General features: G+C 37.0%; 3 protein-coding genes and 1 long non-coding RNA gene across 6 annotated transcripts in view; 2 read left to right on the top strand and 2 right to left on the bottom strand.

The window, feature by feature from the left end:
- Nucleotides 1–3300, top strand: part of LOC120731257 (sodium channel protein type 3 subunit alpha-like) — a 35511-nt gene extending 32211 nt beyond the window's left edge. Inside the window, exon 21 of the mRNA XM_040028189.1 lies at nucleotides 29–3300. Within this exon, the coding sequence (XP_039884123.1) occupies nucleotides 29–1074 (1046 nt within the window). The 3' untranslated portion in view covers nucleotides 1075–3300. The remainder of the gene's footprint in view (nucleotides 1–28) is intronic.
- On the bottom strand, nucleotides 135–5998 carry LOC120731260. 2 transcript variants are annotated; one of them, XR_005695321.1, is made up of 4 exons: nucleotides 5376–5998; nucleotides 890–975; nucleotides 740–801; nucleotides 135–248 (listed from the first exon to the last, which is right to left on the bottom strand). It is a non-coding gene; the product is annotated as an uncharacterized LOC120731260 (long non-coding RNA). The 2 variants fall into 2 exon arrangements; XR_005695320.1 differs by having other exon boundaries at nucleotides 740–975.
- Nucleotides 5999–8348: 2350 nt separating this feature from the next.
- Nucleotides 8349–14754, bottom strand: slc38a11 (solute carrier family 38 member 11). Of its 2 annotated transcripts, XM_040028187.1 has the most exons (12): nucleotides 14202–14754; nucleotides 13975–14095; nucleotides 13459–13533; nucleotides 13203–13337; nucleotides 12986–13051; nucleotides 12786–12892; nucleotides 12626–12705; nucleotides 12388–12458; nucleotides 11451–11612; nucleotides 11247–11359; nucleotides 10846–10977; nucleotides 8349–10757 (listed from the first exon to the last, which is right to left on the bottom strand). In XM_040028187.1, exons 1-12 carry the CDS (start codon nucleotides 14211–14213, stop codon nucleotides 10518–10520), a joined length of 1314 nt encoding a protein of 437 aa, XP_039884121.1. In that variant the 5' UTR covers nucleotides 14214–14754; the 3' UTR covers nucleotides 8349–10517. The 2 variants fall into 2 exon arrangements, with proteins under 2 accessions (XP_039884121.1, XP_039884122.1); XM_040028188.1 differs by lacking the exon at nucleotides 13203–13337 and having other exon boundaries at nucleotides 14202–14746.
- A 26-nt stretch (nucleotides 14755–14780) lies between these two features.
- Nucleotides 14781–26867, top strand: part of LOC120731255 (sodium channel protein type 2 subunit alpha-like) — a 29119-nt gene continuing 17032 nt past the window's right edge. Inside the window, exons 1-11 of the mRNA XM_040028185.1 lie at nucleotides 14781–15647; nucleotides 20319–20637; nucleotides 21032–21150; nucleotides 21318–21407; nucleotides 21487–21615; nucleotides 22021–22112; nucleotides 22555–22758; nucleotides 23023–23086; nucleotides 23366–23507; nucleotides 25252–25458; nucleotides 26378–26647. Coding sequence (XP_039884119.1) covers nucleotides 20374–20637; nucleotides 21032–21150; nucleotides 21318–21407; nucleotides 21487–21615; nucleotides 22021–22112; nucleotides 22555–22758; nucleotides 23023–23086; nucleotides 23366–23507; nucleotides 25252–25458; nucleotides 26378–26647 — 1581 coding nt within the window. The 5' untranslated portion in view covers nucleotides 14781–15647; nucleotides 20319–20373. The remainder of the gene's footprint in view (nucleotides 15648–20318; nucleotides 20638–21031; nucleotides 21151–21317; nucleotides 21408–21486; nucleotides 21616–22020; nucleotides 22113–22554; nucleotides 22759–23022; nucleotides 23087–23365; nucleotides 23508–25251; nucleotides 25459–26377; nucleotides 26648–26867) is intronic.

Genomic DNA, 26867 nt, shown 5'->3' with positions numbered 1-26867 from the left:
TGTTTAATCATTTCATTTCTTTCTTTAGGTTTGTTTCTTACTGAGATAATAGAAAAATACTTTCTTTCACCAACCTTGTTCAGAGTCATCCGACTGGCACGGATTGGCCGCATCCTCCGCCTTGTTAAAAAAGCCAAAAGAATACGCACACTCTTGTTTGCCTTGATGATGTCACTTCCTGCCTTGTTCAACATTGGTCTCTTGCTCTTCTTGGTGATGTTCATCTATGCCATCATTGGCATGTCAAACTTTGCATATGTCAAGAAGGAAAGAGGTATTGATGATCTTTTCAATTTTGAGACTTTTGCAAACAGCATGATCTGTCTGTTCCAAATCACCACCTCAGCTGGATGGGATACCCTACTATATCCCATTCTCAACAAAAATGAAGGTGACTGTGACCCTGAGATGGAGAATCCTGGTAATACTTTTAAAGGAAACTGTGGAAATCCTACACTGGGAATTACTTTCTTTGTGAGCTACATCATCATCTCTTTCCTTATTGTGGTGAATATGTACATTGCAGTCATCCTAGAAAACTTTGGTGTAGCTACTGAAGAGAGCGCTGACCCACTGAGTGAGGATGATTTTGAAATGTTTTATGAGGTCTGGGAAAGGTTTGATCCTCATGCAACACAGTTCATTGAGTATAAAATGCTTTCAGAATTTGCAGATAATCTGGAACCACCATTGCGCATAGCCAAGCCTAACAAGTTTGACCTGATCTCTATGGACTTACCCATTGTGAGTGGTGACCGCATTCACTGCCTAGACATCCTGTTTGCATTCACAAAGCGTGTTCTAGGTGAGGGTGGAGAAATGGACATTCTAAAGGAGCAAATGGAAGAGCGTTTCATGGCTTCGAATCTTTCAAAGGTGTCCTACGAACCCATCAGTACCACCATCCGGCGCAGACAGGAGGCTGTTTCAGTTGTTGTGATCCAGAGAGCATTTCGGAAGTATGTACGGGAAAGTCTAAGAAAAGACACAAGACTCCATGAGACATCAAGTAATAACAATCAAAAGGATGAAAAGCTCATTAACATGGAAAAGGATGACACAGACAAACTTTAAGAAAAACTTCCAGTGCCGATAAAAGCAAACTGACACTTTCTGCGGCCTCTCAGCGTTCATGTAGAAATAGAAAATAGAAATAACAAATAGAAAAAACAAATAGGAAAAAGACAAAAGTGAAAAGGAATTTGTGAACAAAGATGTCAAAGAACAAGATATATAAAAGGAAATCTGTGCTACACCAAAGACACTGTAGTGAATGCAAAATGTTTACAACCTTTCACAGTGATCATGATATCCACTGGAGTCTCTTTTTTAATATGGATATCTGCTATTTCAAACTGACTGTAATTTTTTTTTTCTTAGAGAATAGACAAGTGTCATTTAGGCTATAGTATGACTCACTTGGAAGGATTAAGGAGCAAGGACCCCTTATGTCTGCTAAGGATGGGCATCATTACTTAAAGTGTTATGAAACGCATATAAGTTAATCCTTTAACTTGTATTGAAGCTAATTTTGCTACCTGGTGTCTTTAATTCACTAGCTGTGACCTGACTAACCTAAATGGATCCTGACTTAGGTCTGACAGCATTCCCAATAGATAATTGCAGATGGCAGAGCAACAGTTAAGGCTAAGGTTTGGGGAAGGCTTCAGAGAAGAATGGTGGCTTTCCAGCCAGGCATTTCCCAATGTAATAATGAGAGACAAATGATGATGATGCACTACAAACAGCTTGTAGTGCAGGGCATATATAGTCGTATACAGAGAACTAGAAGGGGAGTGTTTGTCCCCACTTCAAAATGCAGATAAATTATCTCCAATTCACTAGCTGGGACTGCATCCTCATTTAGATATGACAGCATTTCTAGTGGAAATCAATTGAGGCTGCTGCTTGGGGAAGGCCCCAGAAGAGACTGGCTGAAGCTCCTGGGCTAGGCAGATCCCCAAAGAAGGAATCCCCAGGAAGCAGTGATGAAAATGTGTGTTGCAAATGTCAAAGATGGTTGCAAATATATGATTGGTAGATTGACCTCATGACCTCAAACTGGTGATCTGTGATTTCACTGACTGAAGTGGATCTAATGGCAGAAATGCAGAAAGAATAACTGGAGAAGAGATCCGAAGTATTCCCGATGATGAGAGAACTTAAAGCTGAAAGTAATGGATCAAAGGCTAGTAAATCCTTAGGGGTGAGTCTATCTTGAAATAGAATTTGAAATCGGGATTACCTGGCTGGGTAGTTTACTTCATTTTGCATTAGGCACTGATGACTACTGTGTAGATTTCGTAAAATAATCAAGGTGACAATAAGCAGTTTTGTAAACACTGGTTGAATTTGGAAGAACAATTACAGGAGAACCACCTTCCATGACAACCCCATGATAACATCTATGATAACCCAGAGAACTAGGAGAAGGGGTAGAGCTAAATGTCGTCAAGTGGGAAAGCTGATAATCATATAAGAAAATGATGCCAATTGAGATGGCTAGCAGTTATTGCCAGAACCAAATTTCAGCTTGGACAAGCTATCCAGAATGATTGTGTCAAAAATTGAAATGATGAAAGTGAGAAATGAAGGGAGGCCTTGAGGAGTTATGCACAGGGTAAAGTTCAGGTGTCCTAAAAAAAAAAAAGGGGGGGGGGGGGTAGCTATTTGTTTACAAGAGGAGCAAGAAAATGCTCAAACCACTCAAGGAGGAAATTAATGCCACTGGGTTTTCCCATGGCCAGAGAAACCTGGAACCAGATGATGTTGAGGGTCAGTGGGGTTGTGTGGGCATGCTGGGCAGGAATGACGGTGTCTGTAGAATGAGCAGCAGTCCAGGTAGCGGCACAGACATAGAACTTGTGAAGTCATTGAAATAATTGTAAACTGTGCAGTCTCCTAGTTGAATGACGAGTCTACCCTTACTATCTATGCCAGGTGACAAATGAATGCTCGCAAGAGATTGTGTGGGTTTGAATTTTTGGAGGAGCGGCTGGAGCTAAGGTGTGACCAGATGTGCAGCTTATGAGCTGTGAGCTATTTTGGACTGGGATGATATAAGGTGAAGCAGGATGTGAAGGTGCTCCACATATCAAACAAAAATGAGAATAAACAGCTTGTAGTACAGGAGGGTCATATATAGCCAAAGAACCAGAAAGGGCGTATTTCAGGTGTGATTCTGCTCCTGAAATTCTAAATAATTTTCTCCAATTGTTGTTATACCACTGACTGTTATATTACTCAAGCAGGGAAAAAAGGTTGTATGTTATCACTAAATAAAAATCATGATTTGGTTAATTTTCTTTCTATATTTATTTTTCTTTTTTTTACTCTTTCAAAATGGTTCTATCTTCAGGTATAGGCTTTCCACCAAAAATCACTACTTTAAAAGAAAACTAATGGCACAGTATGATTATGCATGGCAGAGTGCGTGCCATGATTTGTCCCAGTCCATCAGGTGCAAAAATGTCATGAGGAGGCTGGTTTTTTTACACGTTACAGAAACTTTCCTTGTAGTAAAAAAACAAATCCAAGCCGAGTTTGTTGATTATCTTTGATTATCAGTGTCAGAGCAGAAACCCTAGAAAAATACTTTGCAAATTGTTAGATCATTTTTTAAATTGTTGACATTCCTGTGTTCCAGCTATCTAAAATTTAGACTATTGCTAAACATGTATACATTTTACCATTAAAGGCTCTATACAATATGAAGTAAATGTGTTTAACTGCAGTTTTTACAAAAGCATTCACTGCAGCTGGAAGAACCACATAAAATGTCAACATTCTGGTCAGTGTGAATGCCCTCACTGAAACTGTTTACATGTTTGTTTGTGTCATGCTGTAATTCAGTAAGTTGGTACAATGTATGTTAGAAGATGATAAGCTTTACTACAATATTAGTTCACTCTAGCAGTCTGACATTAGACAAAATTAAACACAGAAACCGGTGCTTCAATAGGAGTACGCATGGGTACATGACAAACATATGCATAGTAATAGTGCACATTAGAGTAATTTGACAAGGTATGCAACTTTCCCATTTTATACCTGCTTTTTGTTGTCCTAGTACCAGTTTAAGTCTGTCACTGGCAAATAACTGTGTAAGCAGCTTATTAAACTAAACTCATGCTTGTTGGGATTTGTTGGGATTTTCTGTATCTCATAAAACAAGACTGATAATGCAGGTCACATAAATCAAGGCAGTCCATTTTTCTGTTACATAAAATGTCTGAATGTTGATGGAAAACTTGTAAAAGTTTCTATTAAGAATGCACAAAGGCCTAATTTATACAAGTTCATTTTTAATGTTACACAGGCTGAGAGTGGGAGTGGTCTAACTGTAGTATAACAGACACAAAGAAGCACTATCCGGTAGTTAGGTGATGATGTGACGAATCCTACTTCCGGGCCTAAAGTAGTCTGCGTTTAATATGGCTTTTGTGTTGTTAACATGTTTAATTTTTTCGTATTTTCTTCTATTTAATCTCAAAAAGCTCCTAAAACAGTCAGTGATCACTGTTGACCTCCCTCGGCTTTTATTACCGCTAATCATTTATTTAAGCTCAGTTTTTAAAACCTTAGGATGTAACTACAGCCCAGCCCATGCAATGACTAACCTCGTATTGTGGATGGATTATCTCAGTTGTTCTCCTGGCTGAAGTTTGGTCCTTTTACAGCATCCTGCCATGTGATTACATTTGTTCCTGACCACCGAGAACACTCACGTTAACTTTTATCGAGTGGAAAAAAAGTTAGCTTGTTTATATTATGCTAACATAGCTGTGTCGCTAGCGGTCACGTAGCACATCATTATATACCAGCTAGCCAAACTTCAGTAACCCTACAAACGTCACTGCTGTTTAGTTTTCTGTCTTCATTTATGTTGGAAGTGATAACAGAGCTGTACGTTTTAATTTGTTTCCAAAACCCCGCACTCAGGACATGCTATATTGTATTTAGATAGAAGCTAGCGAGCTAACTTCCTGCTAACTTCTAACTCCGTTAAATGTCATAAATTCTGTTTTCATGGATGCCTGGATGTTAAACTCAATTGTTACACCTGGTAGAGCAGAACGCTGATCATTTTATTAAAGATGAAAGACTTTAGACAGTTTTTCAACTCTCAGTAATGCCATAGTGATCGTTTGATATATGGACCTGCAGCGGAGTTTAGGCCCAGACACAGCTAGTGACGTCAGACTTAACGACCGGATAGCCAGTATACAGGCAGAATCCACACACTACTGTAAATTTAAACAGGCTAGTTTGAACTTCAGTGTTGTATAAATAGACAACCATGAGGTGTTTAAGGACAAAAAAATTTTTGAAAAACCATACATGAATATTTACTGAAAGGTTTCACTGGTACATACAGTTATTGCATTGGAATCAGTCTGGTAACAAAGACAAGTCATTCTTCTGTTTCCTGGATGAACCAGAGATGCCTCTCTTCAGCTTTTCTCCTCCTGTTATCCTTCTGCTCCCAGACCACCAAAAAAACAAACCAAAAATAAGCAAAAAAACTATTTAAACATATCAAAAAATATTCAAGAAAATACAAATCACAAAAACACAATGTAAATATACAATATAGCATCCTCAGCTTTCCCAAAGAATAAAATAACTAAATGTGTATTATTAAAAATGAGGTCTCTCTCCTCTAAGTCCCTGTTAATCCATTATTTATTATTCGGTTAAATGATTTATTCTGCTTCATAGAATAAATCAATTATTAGGATAAATAGAATAAATCAATTTATTCTTCATAGAATAAATCAATAAGTCAATACCCCCAAGTCATGCAAATTACCAGAATCCTTGAAGCACAGGCGGAGGAGTAACGCACACGAGATAAGGGACTATCAAAATAAAACAGAAAGTAACTAATAGATATAAATTTGACACAAATAACAGGGAAACCAGATAGCGACACTAACAGCAACACCAACAGGACACACAGACACCAGACCGATATTGGGACATGACAGGAAACAGAAATGGTGGAGATAGTGGAGGGAGGACAAGGAAAAACTGATACTCCAGAAAAAAAATTGAGCAATTATTACAACCTCTGAGCTCAAAGGTCTTGATGCATGCTCAATCATCCAGGTAAGGAAATCCCAAAAAATTGATACTGTTCATCTTGGATGTAACGTGGACACTCTTTCAATGATGAGGATGAAGACCCACGACCTCAACAATTAATCAACCATAGACTCAAACAGAGTTTTAATTGATTTGAAAGACTAACTCTTAGTCTTGTCCACCCTAATTGGAAAACTCAAAATCCATCTGATTTCTGATTTCAGATAAAATAATAATTGAAGATGATTTTAACCCATATAGATGCTGAAAGTAACATCCTCATAGCAGCATTTAATCTATTATTGGACTCAATTAACTTTTCTCAAAATGTTAAAAAAAAACTCCACCTAAACTTTAATCACACTCTGGATCTTCTTCTGTTATATAGTACAGAAACTGAACATTTAATAGTGTTCCCTAAAAACCATCTGATCATGTCTTAATAACATTTACATTTACAATAATGGATTACAGCAGTGGGGGAATACATTTCATTAAACTAGATGCCTTTATGAAAGTCCATCCTTGTCAGGGTTGTGGGGGCTAGGCTAGGTGGTGGGATCAACCACAAATTTGATATAGCTGAGTGGTGGGATCAACCTTCTTGCTGTGAGGCAACAGTGCTAATCACCACACAACCATGCTGCCTCAAAATTTTCTTTATGAAAGTGCTTTCTCCCCATGTCTTTCTCTCCGATTGATCCTTCTCCAAACCATCAGTGTGTCTATTAGATACCTTTCCTTCAGGTAATTTGTCTTAACTAATTACAGGCGAATCCCCAACCTTCCTTTTATCTCAAAAATTTTAAGTAGTTTTAAGAGTAGTTTATAGTGATCATTTGGAGAGGAATGGTTTTTGAAAAGTTTCGGTCAGGTTTCACTACTCATCAGAGTACAGAAAAAGCTTTAGTGAAGGTTACAAATGTACTTCCTATGGCCTCTATGAGTGGACTCATCTCTGTGCTTGTCCTGCTACCTCAGTGCAGCGTTTGATACTGTTGACCATAATATTTTATCACAGCAATTAGAGCATGCTCTAATTATTAAAGGTACTGTGCTGCAGTGGTTTGAATCATATCTATCTAATAGACTCACGTTTGTTTGTGTAAATAGGGAGTCCTCTTTACACACTAAGATTGATTATGGAGTTCCACAGGGTTCCATGCTAGGACCAATTCTATTTACATTATACATGCAGATGATACCCAACTTTTTCTGTCTATAAAGCCAGAAGACACACACAAATTAGTTAAACTGCAAAAATGTCTTAAAAACATATTAAAAAGATCTTGGGGACCTAAAGACCTGGATGACCTCTAATTTTCTGTTTCTAAATTCAGATAAAACTGAGGTTATTTTTCTCGGCTCTAGTAATCTTGGAAATATGTTGCTTAACCAGATGTTTACTTTGGATGGCATTACAATGGTCTCCAGTAACATTATTGTAAGGATGTCGTAAAAACTCCCTGAAAAGCCTTCAGTTGATCAAAAATGCTACAACAAGAGTACTGACAGGGACTAGAAAGAGAGAGGATATTTCTCCTGTACTGGCTTCTCTTCACTGGTTTCCTGTTAAATACAGAATTGAACTCAAAATCCTTCTCATGACATACAACGTATTGAATAGGATGCAGAGCCCTTAGCTTTCAGACACATCTTCTGTGGAACCAGCTCCGAGTTTGGATTTTGAAGACAGACACTATCTCTACTTTTAAGATTAGGCTTTAAACTTTCCTTTTTGACAAAGCATATAGTTAGGGCTGGATCAGGTGACCCTGAATCCTTCCTTAGTTATGCTGCAATGGGCTTAGGCTGCTGGGGGTTTCCCATGATGCACTGATTGTTTCTCTTTCACTCACTATGTGCTAAAACACCACTGTGTATTTAATTGCTAGTTAATGTTAATCTCTGGCTCTATTCCACAGTATGTCTTTAACCTGTCTTCCTACTCTCACCCACAACCAGTGGCAGCAGATGGATGCCCCTCCTGGTCCTGCAGGAGGCTTCTTCCTTTTAATTATAATTATTATTATTATTATTAGTAGTAGTAGTAGTAGTATTTTATTCTGTCCCACTGCTGCCAGGTGGTTGCTCAAAGTGGGTTGTTTAATTTTTTGGTTTTCTCTCTATTATTTTAGGGTTTAACCTGCAAAATAAAAGTCCTTGAAGCAACTGTTTTGATATAGCACTACATGAATAAAACTGAATTTAGTTGAATTGAAGACCATTTTCTCTAGTTTAGCTTCTTCAGTCTCAAAACATCCAGCCCAGTATTAAAACACACCATAGCTCACTATCAGTAACAGCTTGCTAGGCCTTAATGCTCATTTTTCTTATCATGTATTGCATCTGCTTGGTGGATATTGTTAAATCACACCCAAAATTTTGCCTTTTGAGCACAGAGAATCTGTGTGGGATTTCTGATAGCAGCATGACATTTCTGGACAGTTAGCAGTATCATTCAATGACAGAATAGTGATGGTTACAGTTAGAAATACTTTTTTTTCTTAAATGCGTTATTTCATTGCTTATAGAAGACTGAAGCAAGAAAACAATTATACCTATCGTTAAATAGTATACGTGTATGTGTTAGCAACAACTGTGCTTGAAAACAGTCAGCCTGATCATTCTGGCATGGTTAGGATTTCGATAACAAATAACACAGTTCTGAGGGTTACATAAATCTTCACATATGACTGAGTTTGAAAAAGTGAGAGGCAGTCGCTTAAGTCTCCCCAAATATAAAAAGCCAGAAAAAAGAAACATGTCTTCATCCACACCCAGCAGGTTATAAAGTAATGTAATTTATTTTTCCAAATAATACTCAAACCACAGAAAGTTATAGGTAGTCTGCTACTCTCTATTGTCAAGGAGTGTGGCTGTGATCTCAGATGACACAATACTTATGGAATATGAATAAAATTCAGACTGAGAGAGCTGTGTTTTGTTTTGGTGTATTTTGTCTTGTTTGTTTTTTTGTTTTGTTTTTTGGAGAATTATAATGTGCCTGAATGCTATTTTAACAAATGGAGAAATCACAGTGGGACTTGAAGTCAGGACTTGAAACTTTGTACAGCTATTGTGGAAGACTGAATTGGAAACTGTCATATACTCAAATTCTCCATCTCACCTCGAATTTCAATCTGAAAATCTCATGGGATGGCCTCTGAATGCCAAGAATATAAAGACCAACTATAAAAAGCTAATTTTTATGATTCCAACCACTGGATTACAAGCAGCTGACGCCATCTCCAAGGCTATAAACCAAAAGCTGATATGAAATTTTGTCCTATAATGTCTTAACAGCATCTTTAACTGCAATTTGGACAGAAAAAAAAAACATTTGTATTACAGAATATCAAATCAACAAACTTAATCCATGCACCATTTGCAAAAACAGCAACAAAGAGATGCATTGTAATTAAACGTTTTACTGATCACGCCTTGCTGGTTTTCTAAGCAGCTTCAAACTTCCATCAGTATTAAAAAAAAAGTTAACCTTGGTTGTGGAGTCCTACTGTCTCGATAAATGATCCATAACTCCGTTTTGCAGTCCATCCTAGAGTAGTTTATCCTCCCCCCTCCCTCCCTATGAACTACATGCAGTCATATATGTGTGTCTATTGATACAGTGCACAACTCCGCCAACTTTTCTGCGTACATCTCTGACGCTGCATCGCAACACTGAAGCGCAAAAACGGGGCGTTTCTCTCATTTGCTCCCTAGTACTAATGTGGCTTTCAGAATATAACGCTAGCGTATTCGACTAAACTGACAACTTGACATTACCACGTAAAGTAACAACTTAGCTCAACCACTTATAAATAAAATCCACAAGCGACTGTGTCCATTTAGTGAAATAAAGCGCAGTCCGCCAAAAGACACAAGAAGCCTTGTTGTTTTTTTTACTTCCTTTTAATAAACGCTTTATTTGTCTACAGCGACATCATGCGGGAATATGCGGAAGCCAACAATTTCCCTTCCATGTATATAATAAACACAAGTACCAAGACAAGTCTGTAGTCTAAAAGAATCACAATAATAATGATAACTTAAATTAATTTATTAGAATAAAGTAAAACTAAAAGGATTTGAATACCTTAATATCACACTCATCCATGATGAGTATACCCAAGAACAACAGTCGGCCACCTTGTGGCCACCATTAAAAATTCTCCCTTAAAGTTTTTTTTTCTTTTTATGACAGAAGTTTGAAAAAACTATATAACCTGATTTTTCACTAAAATGTAAATTCATGTTAATGGAGGGCCCTTCCTCTTCCACCCTACAGTCTGAAATATAAGGCAAAGCACCAATAACCTAGCAGCCAATAAACATATAACAGAAGTGAGGAAAGTGTGTCCGTATACATTAGGAAAACAAAAAAGTTTTTTTTTTTTTAAGACATCTAAATATTTGACACATTATTTTCATACAGGTGGTACAGTGCTAGAGGCATTGGCATCTGCACAGTAGAACATCTCCACTCCATGTGAACAGCCTTGTGGGTAGATGCCAGTCATGATCAAACCAGTGATCATGATGAACAAGCCGATTATTATTAACACCGCGGGTATCACGTTTTCACCATCGAACCAGCGGCCAGAGGAAAGCTTAAGGAAGCAGGCAGATGGGATGATGAAGATCAGAGGTGTGGCACTCAGAGCACCCTGGATGGAAGAAGATAATATCAGTAAGATAAAGAGAAGAATGAATTAGCATACCTAAATAAATAATTTTATGTCAGTGCAGACTTACATTCAGTTCCAAAACAACTCCTAGACAGTCATAGGCCAAAGATACTGATGTGCAGACTGCAACTATGAGCATGGTTATGGCTGCATGTTTAGTTTTTGAAAGATCTTGGCTGCAAATGACATTAGATACTACCTGAAAAATACATTTGTGAGAAAATGAATATATTTAAATATATATGCATTTTCTACAGCTGTTAAAAGATTTTTAAAAACTAAAACAAAATTACACTCAGGAAGCTGCTGAAGTATTTAAAAGACGTTGCTGTAGTCTTTCTATTTGAGAAGTCTTGCTTTAGCATTTGTGTGCAAAGTAGCTAAAACCGTTAGAATATCACTTCCCCACATATGTAATCATTTAACAGTTATTTTTTTCTGATTGGCCTGTCAAATAGTATTACTTACTTCTCGTGTCACAAAGCACTCCAGTGGGAATGTCGTTATTATACTGATGCCAAAACAGAAGCGACCAAATGTTGCCAGGTTATCATTTCTACAGTAGTTCTCAAATATGTCTCCTAAAAAGCATAAATTCTGATATAATTAAACATGTTTTTGTGGCATTCAAATTGCACAGACACCTGCTATACATTATGTACTACATGGTACCTTGTGTGTAGCCAGTGAAAGTTGTGTAGCCAGCAACGGCAAATCCAGCACTGATTATTAGTGCTGAGCCTACGGAGATGTGAGTGACTTGAGACCAGTTAGCAAGAGTGGGCTGCTCCAGTGAGCCATAGATAAGAAAGCTGTTGTGGTGGCATATGAAGGCTAAGGACAAAAACAGAGCAGAATATTGAAGTTCAGCTGACAAAAAACCACGCTGAAGAACAGTTTGAGGTGTTTCACACATGTGGTATTAATGGTAAACTGAGCATATTATTTATGTTACACTTTTACTTGTCCTAGCTTCCCAGCATATTAAAAAAAACATCAAAAGAGGCTGACAAGAATGCAGCTTTCCAGTAACAGCATATTTTTTTCTTTTGTGGCTGAGTGTCTCAAAATAATAGGCTTGATCTTCTTACAGTAAAGCTGGGTTGCAGGTCAGAGCTATGATGGATTTTGAAATTCTGAGCCTTAGCACTTGGATACTGATGAATAAGCAGTAATGGCTTAGTTAATACATTTTGGTCCCTTTTGATCAGGAAAACATGGAAATACATGAGGATCACTTAGTGTTATTGCCATGTAATGTAATGGTCTAATGACCAACAATTTTACAAAAGGAAAAAAAAATGTTGCAAGAAGATAGTCAGCAATAAGCCATCATGTTTCTGGTTTCATAATTAGTCCATTATCTATAAGCCTTAACTTGTTTGGTCTCTAACACTTCCTGAAAAAAGTCTCAACCACCAATCAAACTCATGTTGGTGTTAAGCAAATGACACACTCTTTCATGAAATTCCTGATGTCATAAGGCTGGTGTGCATGCTGTGCTTTTATTGTACTATTTTCTTTTCTTGTCTTGTGGTAACATACAGTACTACTAAAAGTGTTCTAGAGATGTACAATATCAGTAGAAGCTCAATGCACACAAACTCACCAAAAGACATTACACCTACTGCCTGAATCGCATTCCACTTTGCAAATGCCCATGCATCATCTGTGGGGAGGCTAGAGGGTACATTTATATATTCAGTCATCAAAGAACACAAACATACATCAGTTTGTCTGTAAAATTGATAAATAGGTGATTTTAAAAAGAACCCCATGTTTCACACACAAGTGCAATTAAGCAAAAATCTACATGGATTAGCAAACTACAGAGTATTCATCCATACATTTGGGGTCCAAAGGTAGCTGCTCTGATGATTACAATGATGAGGATGATAACTGTCAGCACCATTGACAGGAAGGACACCTGGTAACACATGTGAATATTTTATAAGCTGCTTTAACATCACCACAATGCGCTGGATGCTATAGAAAAACCAGACTTACCTTCCCAAGTCGCTCTATGTTTCGATAAAGAGAGAGGGGGAACGTGAAAACAACAGTTGATAATATGATCACAAAGTGACGCTCCGCGAGTATGTGATCTGGGCCAACTGTAACATAATAAATGTGAATACAATAAATGTCAGTGTTTATTTATTGCACGTTTTCTTATTTATAGGCAGAGATTTCACGTTTCACTACACCTCCAGGAATTCTTTGAAAGACTTTGGTCAGTGTGTCACCGATTGTGATGTTGTAGCTGATCATCGCTGAAGGAGAAAAGTTCATTTTATTATTGCAATTCATTTTTGTTAACCAAAAGTCAATAGATGAACAGTAACAGGAATACTGCACTAAACAAATGCTTTTCAGAGCATTAGCCAGAACATGCTAAAAGGCTTGATTTAATACTGAACTTACCAATGAAAGGATAAAGAAACTGCAGTCCAGATAAAATTACAAATCCAGGGAAACCAAATGTGCTGTGTACAAGTGACTGATAACTGTTTGTCCCTGACAGGTTTCCTCCTTTTATAAGTAGAATGATTGAGTAATCTTCCATGAAAGACAAAGTAAAAAATATGTTATTTGTATTGGTTGCTTTTGTTTTGACTCATGTTTCGTGTGTTTTTCCCCCATAAAGATAAAAAATAAAATACATCTTTAGTAGGCTTACCTGTGATGAATCCAACAACTATCAAAAGAAGAAGGCCAAAGGGAAGCCCTGCCTGGTTCAATGCGTATGGTAAACCTGGTTAAATAAATAAATAAATAAATAAATAAATAAATAAATAGGAAAATGTACTGCTGCAGCTGATAATGTGTATAATTTAAATTTACAATCTCCAGAAAGCAAAAACTGCAGAGTACAGAAGCAACACAACATCTGCACTAGTTCTTAACAAACACATTTCAGTCTTTTTATTACTCATTTTAATGGTGTAAGCATAACAAAGAGTTAAATTTATGAAAGAGGGCAACAGGCGCTTGTCATATGATACAGCTGTGGGGCTTGAACAGTATGAAAGCTTCTCCTTGTTACACTGAAATGAGCAAAACTAACTGATTATTCAACAATATTTTTACAGAAATAACAGTTTGAAGTCTTTCAAAGGTTATCATCCAAGTAACTGTTTGCATATAATTTAGTTAGTGTGATAAAAGCTAAAGGCATCTCCAATTAAAAATTTACCTATTATTCCAGATCCTATAATAGAATTGATAAAATTAAAAGATGCAGATATCATTGAACTTCGCGACTTTCTGGCATCTTTTTGTAGAGGAATTAATGTGGTCCCTTCTTCAGAGTTTAACTGAAATGAATTTTTAAATGAAGAAAAAGAAGAAGAAGAGAAAATCAGTTAATAAGAAAGACTTTAGTCTGCTATTAAAATCCTGCAAGCATCATTTTAGACATACCTGCTGAGCCATTTTTGAACACCTGTTGTTGTCAGTCGTCTCATTCTCGCTTCTGTCTGTTTAGCGGTTAACTCTCACATATTTGTGGGTGAAGTTTGTAAAAACGCCTCTCTGTTTCAGTTACTCGATTCAAAGCAAAAACGAAAATAACTCAACAGCGCCCTGGGTCGGTCGTTGGAATACGCTGCAAATTAAGCGTAGGAAATGCAGTGATGCAGAATAGGGGGGGATTCAGTTATATTCATTTTGTCAATGAGCCAAACCGTAACTCAGTTCTTAGGGGAGGAGTAGTTTGCACTTTGACACTTGTGCCGAAATATGTTTGGACGCATGCAAGGAAATTGCGAATTAAAGGATTTATTAAAGGATTAAAGGCTCTGTTAAAGCTCCCGTTGTTGAGGAAAAAAAAGATATACTGTACAGTACGTGTTTGTCTCACGTTGTGGGTTGTAAATATGAGATCAGGCGCTTTATTTCTTTTATATGCTAAACTACCCCCCAAAAAAGGATACTGAGGTTACCACAGCAGAATCAGACGTAAAGGAAAATGTGCTCGTAACGATAACTGGTACCCGTATTTATTTATTTATTTAATTACTTATTTCCAAGCTTAAACAGGAATAACGAGTTTAATATTGTTGAAAGTCTGATGAAAAAAGCAGGTGTCAAATTTCGAGTAACAATTTTTTGTATTAAAACATTTATTTCTCCTTTGTTTTGTGTAGGTCCACGTTTTAACCACAATTCAGCCATTAGAAACACCCCATACTATACCACTATATGTATCCAGCAGAGGGTATCAGACTGACATACTGACTCTTAAAACTCCTGACTCACACTCATCCACCCAACTTTATACAATAGATTCTTACAAGGAAAACGACGATGGTGCATATATAGTCTCCTGCTGTGCTACCATGAAGCGATAAAAACAGCTTTTTTGTGTGTTTTTTCAGCGATTACAGCATTTCGGACAGAACAAACCTGCCACCAATGACATCACGCCTCTTGGGCACAAAGAGAGTTGTAGAACACAATCAGATCTATTACTGTGGCTTAAGTTGTTGCTTTCTGACTGAACTCCAGAATCTTATTCTGGACAATTACACGCAGTGATTTTTACCATAATAATATCTGGTGGTCTGCCCTTACTCGGTATTATGGAAGCTCCCCGGAATCGCTTTACTACAGTACTCCCTCCTGCGCGGAGGGGCGGACACGGTCTCGCTCTCTCTCTCTCTCTCTCTCTCCCTCTCTCTCTCTCTCTCTCTCTCTCTCTCTCAGGGTTTTCCTACCGGAATCGTGGAAATGACCAGGTCTGCGTCGGGAGAAGCGTCAAACACCATAATCGGATTGACAGCCGTATTTTAAATCATTCTAAAAAGTTTCACTTTTTCAAAATATTCTCCAGAGAAATCTCCACCTGGCAAGGATGGAAAACTAATGGTGAGTGGTAAACACAGCAACTTTTTATCCTAAATTTCCTTAAAAAAAAAAAAAAAGAAGAAGAAAAAAAAGTGTTTTTTTGTTTTTGTTATTGTTTTTCTTTAAGTGGTCCTAATTATGAGAATTGTTTTAAAAGTTATTTTATTTTGGTTAATCATATAGAGATGGTGGTGATTGAGAAGTCTTACAGTGTTACATTTAAGAGACTATCTATCTATCTATCTATCTATCTATCTATCTATCTATCTATCTATCTATCTATCTATCTATCTATCTTGTTGCCTTTATCTAAATTGAAGGTTATCCATATATCTGCACAATATTTTTCAACCTTGGAAGTATGGCATAGTCTTTGTAGCTACATAAATGTTACTGATATCAGTTTTTATGGAAGCCCTGTGTAGGAAAAACATGATTGAGCTCTCAAGACAAGACAAGACAAGACAAGACAACAGATTGCGGTTTACAATATATTACAAACGTTAATGGCCATGGCAGCAATTATTAACCCACACTCCATTTTAGATGACTTCCTGTTTCCCCTACTGTAAACATCTTTATTAGATTGTTGTCAATTAGAGATGAGAGTGTTCTGTTCAGTCCTATCCGCACCGTATGGTAGTCTGACAGGTTGTTCATAAAAGCCTTTATTTCAGAGGTTGTTAACAGCTATTCTGCCAACGCCCTGGATATGCCAGACTGAATCTTGACTCCGTACCCCGTTGGAGACAGCAGCAGGCATTAGTTGTGAGCTAGAAATGTGAGTGTGTCACAAACCACCTCTTATCTCATCTAAGTACTAAGATGCACTTTGAGGTCATACAAATTAAGTTGCAGTAATGTACATAAAATATTAAAGCTTCTGTTTGACACTGTGTTTAATAGGCTAGGTCAGTCATCTATTGAAACTTATTACCACGAGTCAGTCTAATGTTTGGCGACTAATCAACTCCAAATACATTTTTTTGGCATTCTGTTCTGTTAGGGGAACAAATTTCTCTGTCTTAGGTCAGTACGCAAACGCCTGTAATGCAGACTGGTTACTGATAAACTAAAGTGGGCACACTGAAGCTTTGAAGTGGTAGTGGCTCATATCTCAAGTTATGTATAATGAGTTGGGAACAGACTGACAGAATGATGCATGCCTCTTTAGAGGTTACTCACTGCAGGCTGAGGTACAGGAAATCAAGGTTTATTTTGTGTTTGCAGATAATCATGAGACTTTTGGTAAGTTTGTCTTACTGTTGCAGCTGTTTGTTAGTTATCGCTTTAACTTTAGAGTATTTAGACCATCAGTTATTAATTTGTGTCAAATAACTAAAAAATGTATGGTACTGGTACTGAGTGATTTACTTTTATATTGTGAAAGAACATGTCTCAATGCTATAGTCTATGAGCTGTTAAAGGCTTAATAGCTTAATAATAACTTAGGGAGCTAGAATATGGTAGGGCCACGTGGATACAATAAACAAAAAAATATCTTTATTTTCATCCCTTTCTTATGTATCTTACTAGTACAGGTTTGAAATCCACTTTGCATTTAGAACTGCCTTAATTTTACATGGCATATATATATATATGCCATGTAAAATTATGAGTTATCTTTCTCGAAATTTGACTTAGTTTTTTTTAAATTTCGGCTTATTAACTTGAAATTTTGATTTATTAACTCGAAATTTTGAGAGAAGTAACTCGAAATTTCGAGTTAGCTCTGCCAATCCGTAACCTACGTGGAATGCACACTCAAAACCAGATCACAAATTGGTGCTTTTGAGAGTACGTTTGCTGATAGTAACGCCATGTGATTCAGCTAATACCACAAGGATTTCATCATTCGTGAAGCCACGCTGAAAATAATCAGCAATTTGTGCATTCATGAGTGGCTGTAATACCGGTAGCTTAGCTGTAGCATTTGTAGCTGTGGGCTTCAGCTTCTGGGTAACAAGGAAATTATGTCATTCACGAAAGAAAGATGGATACTTTTTTTCTGTTGTTTTTTAGTGGGGGAAATGGGCTTCCATAGTTTTGACATCATAGTGTCACACAGTTGTTGCAGATTTGTCAGCTGCTCATCCAGGATGCAAATCTCCCATTTCACCACATCCTAAAGGTTCTCTGTTGGATTGAGAGGTGGTGACTGTGGAGGTCATTTGAGTGCAGTGAACTGATTGTCTTGTTCAAGTGACTAGTTTGAGGTTATTTGAGCTTTCTGACACTGCATTACCCTGCTGAAAGCAGGCAACAGAAGATGGGTCTACTGTGGTCACAAATGGATGGACATGGGTCATCATCAATGGTCAGGTAGCCCGTAGCCTATAAAACCATGCACATTTGGCCCAATATTAAGAAATACCATTGCATCACCATCTGCAGCCATAAACGTTAATACGAAGCAGGATGGATCCATGATTTTGTGTTGTTTATGCCAAAATCAAATGAGTGTCTAATGACTGTAGTTATTTAAGGAATAGTTAGGTTATTGTTAGATTTCAGCATCACCTATACAGTATTTATAAATATTAGGAAGGTTTAGCTTAGTGTGATGGCCAGAACATAAGAGAAGTGCTCTTTGGGTCTTGTTTTGTGCTAAACATTTCCTCTTCAAGATAAGAAGGAACTTATCTTCATCATATAAAAGACAGTAGCAGAGAGTTGCCACTGGCCTGATGGTTTTACTTTGGAAACTCTGGCCTAAATTTCTTTTATGTTGAATTTGGATTTTGAGCTGACAGATGAAAACCACAGATGAACTTTAGTTCAACCTGAATTCTAATTCTGATGAACATCTGTTATTTAGTACAAGAGTAGAGAAAAACACATTTAAAATGTTGTATCTACTCTTGCCCACATATAGGCAGATGTTACATGAGTTATCTTCTACTCTATGACCTGTCTAGCTGATTTCCTTGAAAGTATAAAGCCAAAGTGGAATTCAGTGAGTGAATCTGATTAGCATCATCATCTTAAATTTAATTTGATGTCTGGTACCCTTGATGTGACCTAACACTGACCATGAACACTACAGCTGCTCTACACCAGTCCAACATAATGCATTACTGTAAACTTAACAACAGAGATGCAAACTAACCAGCATAGCCTGCATTAAATCCCATAGTATATTTTATTCAACCTTTGAATAACAGAAAGTTAATATACTTCAGTTTCCTTTGCAGGAAGTTTCCCAATGTGGAGAAAACATACTGAAACTTCAGCAACACACTGTGTACAGATCGAGTATTTAAAATGATTGAGGAAATTACAAGCTTTACATTTCCAATTCATCAAATGTCACTGAGCAGTCCTTACCTTTAAAAATAATCACATTTCTTCCTCTCCTGGTCTAGTCATTTTTACAACTTCATTATATCAGACCAGCTACTGCCCCTTGTTTACAAGGGGTTTGCTTGTATATTTGATTTAGAAGATTTTTACACCAACTTTCCTGTGTCTCCTTCCAGTAATGAAGCAGGAGTCTTTTGCTTGTTTCACAAAGATTTCCTGAGAAATAAAGCAGTGTATCTTTAGCTAGCAGACACACTCTATGACATGCTGCACAGAAACAGCTTGTGTGTTTGTTGATGTTTGCTGCGCTGTTTGAATGTTTCATTTGAAATTTCCTGCCACTTAAAGAAACATTACTTGGTTTTATCTTCTACTGTGACACTAGAGAGATGCTTAAGTAACATCACTGCAACTTATTGGCATTGGCCCCAAAACACTGTTCTGGATCATTCCAGCCAACTTTAACCCTGAACATACTGCAATTGTGATACATTAATTTTTTAACCTTTTTCTTTATGTGCAATAAGCAACGGGAATGGATATGCTAATAGGGTTTTCATGTATATTTTACTTTTTCCTCCATTTAGGTTCAAATCAGTTTAATGTTTGAAAGTGTGCAGTGAAGGGAAATAATAATGTTCCTCAAATTTCTCATTTGATTATTTTACGAAGTAGAGACAAGAGACATTTAAAATGTAGGGAGTAAAAGTAAAAAGTTCTCTCTTGATTATTATAATTACATCACACATGTATAACTCGATGATAGGAACAGCTGATTGACCACTGATTTAGGGATTGATTTCTTGCATGTGTTTGATCACTGCACAACATGTCGAAGTTGTCTTTGACACTGTTGCATTTGGATCATTCTGAAACTCTCTGGCAGGGAACCCAGAGAGAGATACGGCACAGTCTATGGGGCATTCATATTTAATAGTGCATAGGTCTTTGTAACACATCACATTAGTCAGGCCTATTAGTAAGATGGATCTTTTCCTCTCACTGCTCTGTCTCAGTGAGGGAAAAGCAGACTTTTTCCATTTTGAGGGATGGAAGAGGAGTTGAGTCTCACCTGGAATTGATCATTGTCATGTAAAATCTTAATTTTATCTACTGACGAGCAGGTAATTAGATCTAATTTTACCATAGCTGAAAGGAATTTATATGTATGACAGCCAACTCTAGGCTCATTATAGCTTCCTTTTTCCTCTGACCTAAGAGCAGAAACAAACACACTGTTCTTTCTTCTCGATTAAAAGTTATTAATGAGAGGCAGGTCATAACAAAATGAATTTTAATTTGCATTTTTTAGCCAAATAATGTTGGATGTAAGAAAAATATAACTCTGCTATTTAAACTGCTCCCTATATTGTGTCTTTCTAATGCCAGAGGCCTTTCTGTTGCTCGAGGCTAGCTGCTCACTCTGAAGGTGCAGCATGAAAAGATGGAACAGCTGCTTGTACCACCAGGTCCAGACAGCTTCCGTCCCTTTACCCATGAGTCACTTAAAGCCATCGAAAAACGGATTACTGAAGAGAATGCCAAGAAACCCAAGGGAGAGAAGAAAAAGCGCAAAAATGAAATTAAGCTCAGACCAAACCGTGACCTGGAGGCAGGCAAACCACTCCCCCTTGTATATGGAGACATTCCTCAAGGACTGGTGTCGATACCACTGGAGGACCTGGATCCCACCTACAGTAATCAGAAGGTAGGTTTGCTTAAATTTAAACTTGAACACTAAGCTCCAAGTTTAGATCTTTTCTCTGTAGTGTTCGGGTTTACATTAATTCATTATTTATGAAATTGCACGCAGCTATTAAAATTCCACTGTTGGTTTTAAATCTTAGATGAGAAGCCAATAAAAATGATTCATATGAAATTTGTCAGCAGTATATAAAGTTGTTAGCAAAATTCTTGAACCACCCTTAATTTCTTTATGTTTAAAATGCTTTAAAAATAAAGAAATGAGGAGTGGCCCAAGACTTTTGCACAGTGTTGTATGATGTTGTATACTTTTGTAAACTATAATGCAAGACAGTCAAAGAGTATCCATATAAGAGTATAAAGATGTATAAATGTCTGTCTGTCTGTTTCTCTCCCAGACTTTCATTGTATTAAACAAAGGAAAGGTCATTTTTCGCTTCAATGCCAGTCCAGCCTTGTACCTCCTGAGTGCCTTCAACCCTCTACGAAGGCTATCAATTCAGATTCTGGTACACTCATATCCTTTCATTAAGATATGAATCTGATATGCATGAATAATGTTGATGTTGAGCTGTCTGCTGACCTAAGCCCAGGATTACATGTTCACTTTGTTCCTTTATTTACATGAAAAAATAATTTTACTTTCACAATAAAATCTGTTACTTCCTTGACAACTGCGTGTAAATTGTTCAACGTGGTGATCATGTGCACTATTCTCACTAACTGTGCATTTATGACACTGAGCCAACCACCTGACTGGGCAAAGAACGTGGAGTAAGTGTCCTACAAACATACATAACATACACACAGTGTAGATACTGTGAAGAGTAACTGGTGTTCCTTTTTCTAACAGGTACACATTTACAGCGATTTACACCTTTGAATCCCTCGTTAAAATTTTAGCTCGGGGGTTCTGTATAGGAAAGTTCACATTTCTAAGAGATCCCTGGAATTGGCTGGATTTCTCTGTCATTGTCATGGCGTAAGTACAGGGCTTTTTCATTATTTTTGTAGTTTTTGTCACACATTTGGAAAAGACTCACCAAAGAAAAAAATAATCAGGCTTTCATAAACAGAGACGTTGCTTGTTGGTGTTATTTTTTGGTACTGATTGTAGCTTCATTATTGCTGTTTTGCATGACTCTATGTTACACCTATTGTCATCTCTGTAAATAATAATAATAATGGATTGCATTTATATAGCGCTTTTCGAGACCCTCAAAGCGCTTTACAATTCCACTATTCATTCACTCTCACATTCACACACTGGTGGAGGCAAACTACAGTTGTAGCCACAGCTGCCCTGGGGCAGACTGACAGAGGCGAGGCTGCCATATTGTGCCGTCAGCCCCTCTGAATTCTAAAATAATTATAATTTTTCTTGCAGGTATGTAACAGAGTTTGTATCCCTCGGCAATGTTTCAGTCCTTCGGACATTCAGAGTATTAAGAGCTTTCAAAGCAATTTCTGTCATTCCGGGTAAGTAGTTACCATATTTGTTTTGTTCTTTCATAGTTTAACAGTACGCTCATCCAATTGCCCACCCTTGAGCAGCTATGGACCCACCAGTGCCAAATTTATATTATCACACCTATTTCACAGAGTTGTTTCACCAGTATGAAAATGAACAATTCTTAACAATCCCAACCTATAAAATGTATGTCATCTTATAGGTGGTTCTGTAGATGGTAATGAAAAAAGAGAGAGAGAATCTGCTCTTATTCTAACTTATTTCCAAAAGATCAACAAGATGGATTAAATAGTGGTGGCACTGGGTTTAGACAAACAAACAAACAAAAAAAATATACTAAAAAAAACATGGATGCGTTCTAAGTGGATTACCACTAAAGGAAAAGCTCACTGGTATCCCTTTGTATATTTACTGTCTCTCGACTGACTGCAAGTGATTTTGTGTTTACAGGCCTAAAGACCATTGTTGCTGCATTGTTCCAGTCAGTGAAGAAGCTTGCTGATGTGATGATTCTTACAGTTTTCTGCCTGAGTGTCTTTGCCCTAATAGGTTTACAACTGTTTATGGGCAATCTGAAAAATAAGTGCATACTAGAAGAATTTGTACAAAGCTATTGGAATAACACAAATGTGACTGTGGACTTTGAAAATAAAAGTAAGTATTTGATCCCAGAAAAAAAAAAGAAATTTAAAAATTAACACTCAAATCTCAAATTAACACATAACAATTAAAAATTTAAATGAAAAGTGTATATTGCAACACAGAAATCACAGCTAGTCGAGATAATTTACTCAATCACTGCTGTACATTGCAGAGCTGTACCCCATTTCTACTGTTGATACTTACATCAGTATTTGTGATTGACCTCCAACAAACCACTGCTATTAAATACTACTATTTTCTCTCTGTTCCAATCAGGTCTTTATTATTACCTTCCAGCAAGCAAAGATCCACTGCTTTGTGGAAACAGCAGTGGAGCTGGGTAAGCAAGCTTCCTCTCCAGTTACCAGAGTACTGAATAAAGTCCATATTAAACACAACCCCAATGCCAAAAAAGTTGAGACCATGTGTAAAATATAACTAATAACAGAATGTAACAATTTCCTCATATAACCAAATTTTATCAACATGGTTAACAGAAAACACATCTCAGCTTTAAAATGAGAAAATGTGCCATTTTAAGAAAAATTCTGGCTCATTTTGAATATAATGCGTTGTGGTGCCAGTTCCTTTAGAGCTTAACAGAGTCGATTTCTTGCAGGCATTGTCCAGAGGGGTACATATGCTACAAAGCGGGAAAGAACCCAGACTATGGTTACACCAGTTTTGACTCATTTGGTTGGGCCTTCCTGTCACTGTTCAGACTGATGACCCAGGATTATTGGGAAAACCTTTACCAGCAGGTACATTAAAAATGTTATTGTTGTCGGTGATCCTTGTTCTTCTTCACTGGCCAACTAGTCTGATAGCATTTGTTGTAGACAGACTGTTCATACATCAAAAGACAAGCTTGATTGTGCTCTCGGTGCTTCTATTAAGATTTTTGAAATTTTAGACTATTTCAGAAATATTCCAACCTCTTTACTTTCAATTTTTTGGCTGCACCAGAAGCAAACTACAATCAACAATGCCACTGCAGTTTCTCCAGAAATTGCGTTTAGTTAACTTTGTTTCTATGAAAACATCTTTGGTTGTTTTTAAAAACACTTTTAACCTCACGTGGTTCAGATTGTTCCATATTTTCTTCTCTGAGGACATGAAATGGCAGTGCCTGCTGTTTATGGGAAAAGCATTCTCCTACCACAGTATTATAGAGAGTATTCAGAGCTTTCTGTTTAAACAAACATCTAAATGCCGTGCAGGTGCATCTTGGTCAAAGGAAAACAAGAGTCCTACTGAGGCAAACATAGGCAAACATAGTTTCAATGGCTGCAAAAAACACATGTGGGTGTACTGCAAATAGGCTACTGCCTACATTGTACTATCAAGAAAAGCAAACAGTAATACAATAAGACTCCCATAAGCAGGTCTTTTAAGCACTCTGCACTAACTTTGACTAATAATAAGCCATCAAATGATCGCATTTCTTGAATGTGAAATGGAACAGAAACGGTTTTGTTTGTTTGATAGTTATATGTAAAGTCATATTAACATTTATCCATATACACATACGGATTTGACAATCCATCAAATAAAAAAGTACTTAATATATATTACTGAAGAAAAAAAATGTAGGTAATATGCAACTCTATTAAACTTTTGTCATATTCCCCTTCTCTCCATGAGACATGTGACAATAGCATCATGGATGATTTATAACACTAAACACTAGAGTCCAGTGTGTCACTGTAACTAATTTTGCAGTGTATTTATGTCATAACTTTTGTATTTTGTTTTTTTTTTTTACATGTACTACCAGATAATTTGGCTGATATAGTTTTGGTCTCAGGCAAATGAATATAAGAGCAATTATGTTTTGTTGCTACAGCATAATTACATAGATGGTAGAGTGGCTATTTCAGTTTTAGAGCAAGAAATAACATAAATGCAAAATGTTTCAAATTCAAAGTTTAAGGTTTTTACACACGCTGAATATGAAAACATGGAGTTTAGAGGAGTTAAATGGACAGGCGGGATTTGTAGTAAATTAGCTGACAAGTTATTAATCTTCGTTTTGTTGTTACTATTACTCTATAACAATGATGAATGAAAGAAAATCAATGTGAAGATCAATGAACGACATCGACTTTAGATTTTGAAATTTGAAACGGTAATGAAAGTGATTTGTTTGAGGTTTTACCAAGCTCTACTGTGATTTTCTTTTATACCTAGAAAATTCACTTTTATCATCTTTACTTCTGAGTTGAGAAATTCTAGAAATAGAAGTTAACATGTGCAATCTTTAGATACACCTCTATTTGAAGGCCCTCTAACTTTTAAAATATCCACTGTATTAGGGTGGATTTTTGCATGTCTCCACACTTTAGCACAGTGTAGTCATGTCAGCCAAAGGCAGGTATATAAAAATATTGTGAAAAATTTTAAAAAGTTAGAATAAAAAAAGAAATACGGGAACCTAGTGTTTTATGTTAAGTATAAATACTTTATTTGAAAAAGTGCAAAATCTTGTTTGTTTTTTCGTTGCAGACTTTGCGTGTATCTGGGAAGCCCTACATGATTTTTTTTTTGCTCATCATATTCCTTGGTTCCTTCTACTTGATCAACCTGATTTTGGCGGTTGTAGCCATGGCCTATGAGGAGCAGAACCAGGCCGCTGCAAAGGAAGCTCAGGAGAAGGAAGAGGAGTTTAAGGCCATGGTTGAGCAGCTGAGACAACAACAAGAGGAAGCTCAGGTACATTGATTGAGTCCTTAAATTTCTCTCAAGATATAATTTTAGTTAAGTCAAAATGCATCTTCTTTGAAGTACTGTAAATTCAATCAGAATAGAATAGAATAGAATAATCCTTTAACTGTCCCACAAGGGGAAAGAAACATACACAATTTTTTTCATACATATTTATATCCAGGACAAATGTTACTATAAACAGAGTACTGTACAGTTATTAAATAAAATAAAATTAACTACAGATAAGAGGCAAAGCCAGGTTGTAGTGCAAATCGGTTGATTAAATTATTGCAGTTACAGAGCAGATGTAAACATCTATGATTGTTGGGAGCATTTTTGATTGTACAGTCTGACAGCTGCAGGGAGGAAGGACCTGCGGAAACGCTCCTTCATGCATCTAGGATGTAGCAGTAGCAATCAGTTTTGCAATTTTGTATTTTATATAACTGTATACTGGTTGTGTAGTAATTTTATATAATATCTACACGTTTAAGTGGTAAGTGTGATTTATTACCTATATAGTCATTCGAGGGCTTTTCCCTTTTTTATTTAGGACACTTTTTTTTCCTTTCTATGATTATATTTGACCAGTAGAGAAATCCATCCACACATTCTCATGACCATTTATTCAGCTAAGGTCTCTGGATTTGGGCTCCTGTTTTATTTAAGACCTGCCTCTCTCTTGGGAGGTCTATGGAGGTTGCAAATCTATCACTATCAACAACACAACTATTTACACCTACAGCACATTTTAAATCTCAACCAATAACATTTGGAGGCAATTGGATTACCTGGAGGAAGCTTGCACAGGCAGACTGGCAGAATGCACACATGCAGAATGGGCCTAACTCTCCAGGAGGTTCACATCAAGAATCAGACATTTATCAGCCTGTTTACCATCAGTGTCTTATCTTCCCTCTTCTAGGCAGCACTAGCTGCTGCAGCAGCAGTGGGTGGGGAGGCCGGTGATAAAGTTGGTGGCACAGAGAGTTCCTCTGATGCCTCTAAGCTGAGCTCCAAAAGTGCAAAGGAGAGACGCAACAGGCGAAAGAAAAAAAAGGAGGAAGAAGGAAAAGAGACCGAGGGAAAACTTCCCAAATCTGAGTCACAGGACAGTATACAGAGGGCTCGCAGTCGCTTCTCTGTGGATGCAAACCTGCTCAAATATGACATGAAATGCTCATCTGCACATCAGGTATTTTTCTATGCCATGAAAGCGATATTATCTTTTCGGTTCTAAAGCTCCTTTCACATCTTCATGGTGTATTATATTTTATTACTATACGGTACTTTATTACTGTAGCTTTACTACACTTATTGTAAATTACTCTAGAATGAAACAATCCTAAACAGTTGGGACCCTATACAAAATGCAAATAAATACAGAATGCAATTTTTACAAATCTCATATTTTA

The sequence above is a fragment of the Simochromis diagramma genome, unplaced genomic scaffold (assembly GCF_900408965.1).
Source record: "Simochromis diagramma unplaced genomic scaffold, fSimDia1.1 OVJJ01000343.1, whole genome shotgun sequence".
Classification (NCBI taxonomy): Eukaryota; Metazoa; Chordata; class Actinopteri; order Cichliformes; family Cichlidae; genus Simochromis; species Simochromis diagramma.
The sequence above is the reverse complement of the archived record's forward strand: the minus strand, read 5'-3'. Positions and strand labels throughout refer to the sequence as shown.

Bases quoted from the DNA above. Each gene is read 5' to 3' on its own strand.
- slc38a11 (XM_040028187.1), bottom strand. The intron at 13,338-13,458 runs GTAAGCCTACTA...CTTTCATGGAAG, and splicing joins AGTTGTTGGATTCATCACAG to ATTACTCAATCATTCTACTT. The intron at 11,360-11,450 runs GTACCATGTAGT...TATGCTTTTTAG, and splicing joins TTTCACTGGCTACACACAAG to GAGACATATTTGAGAACTAC.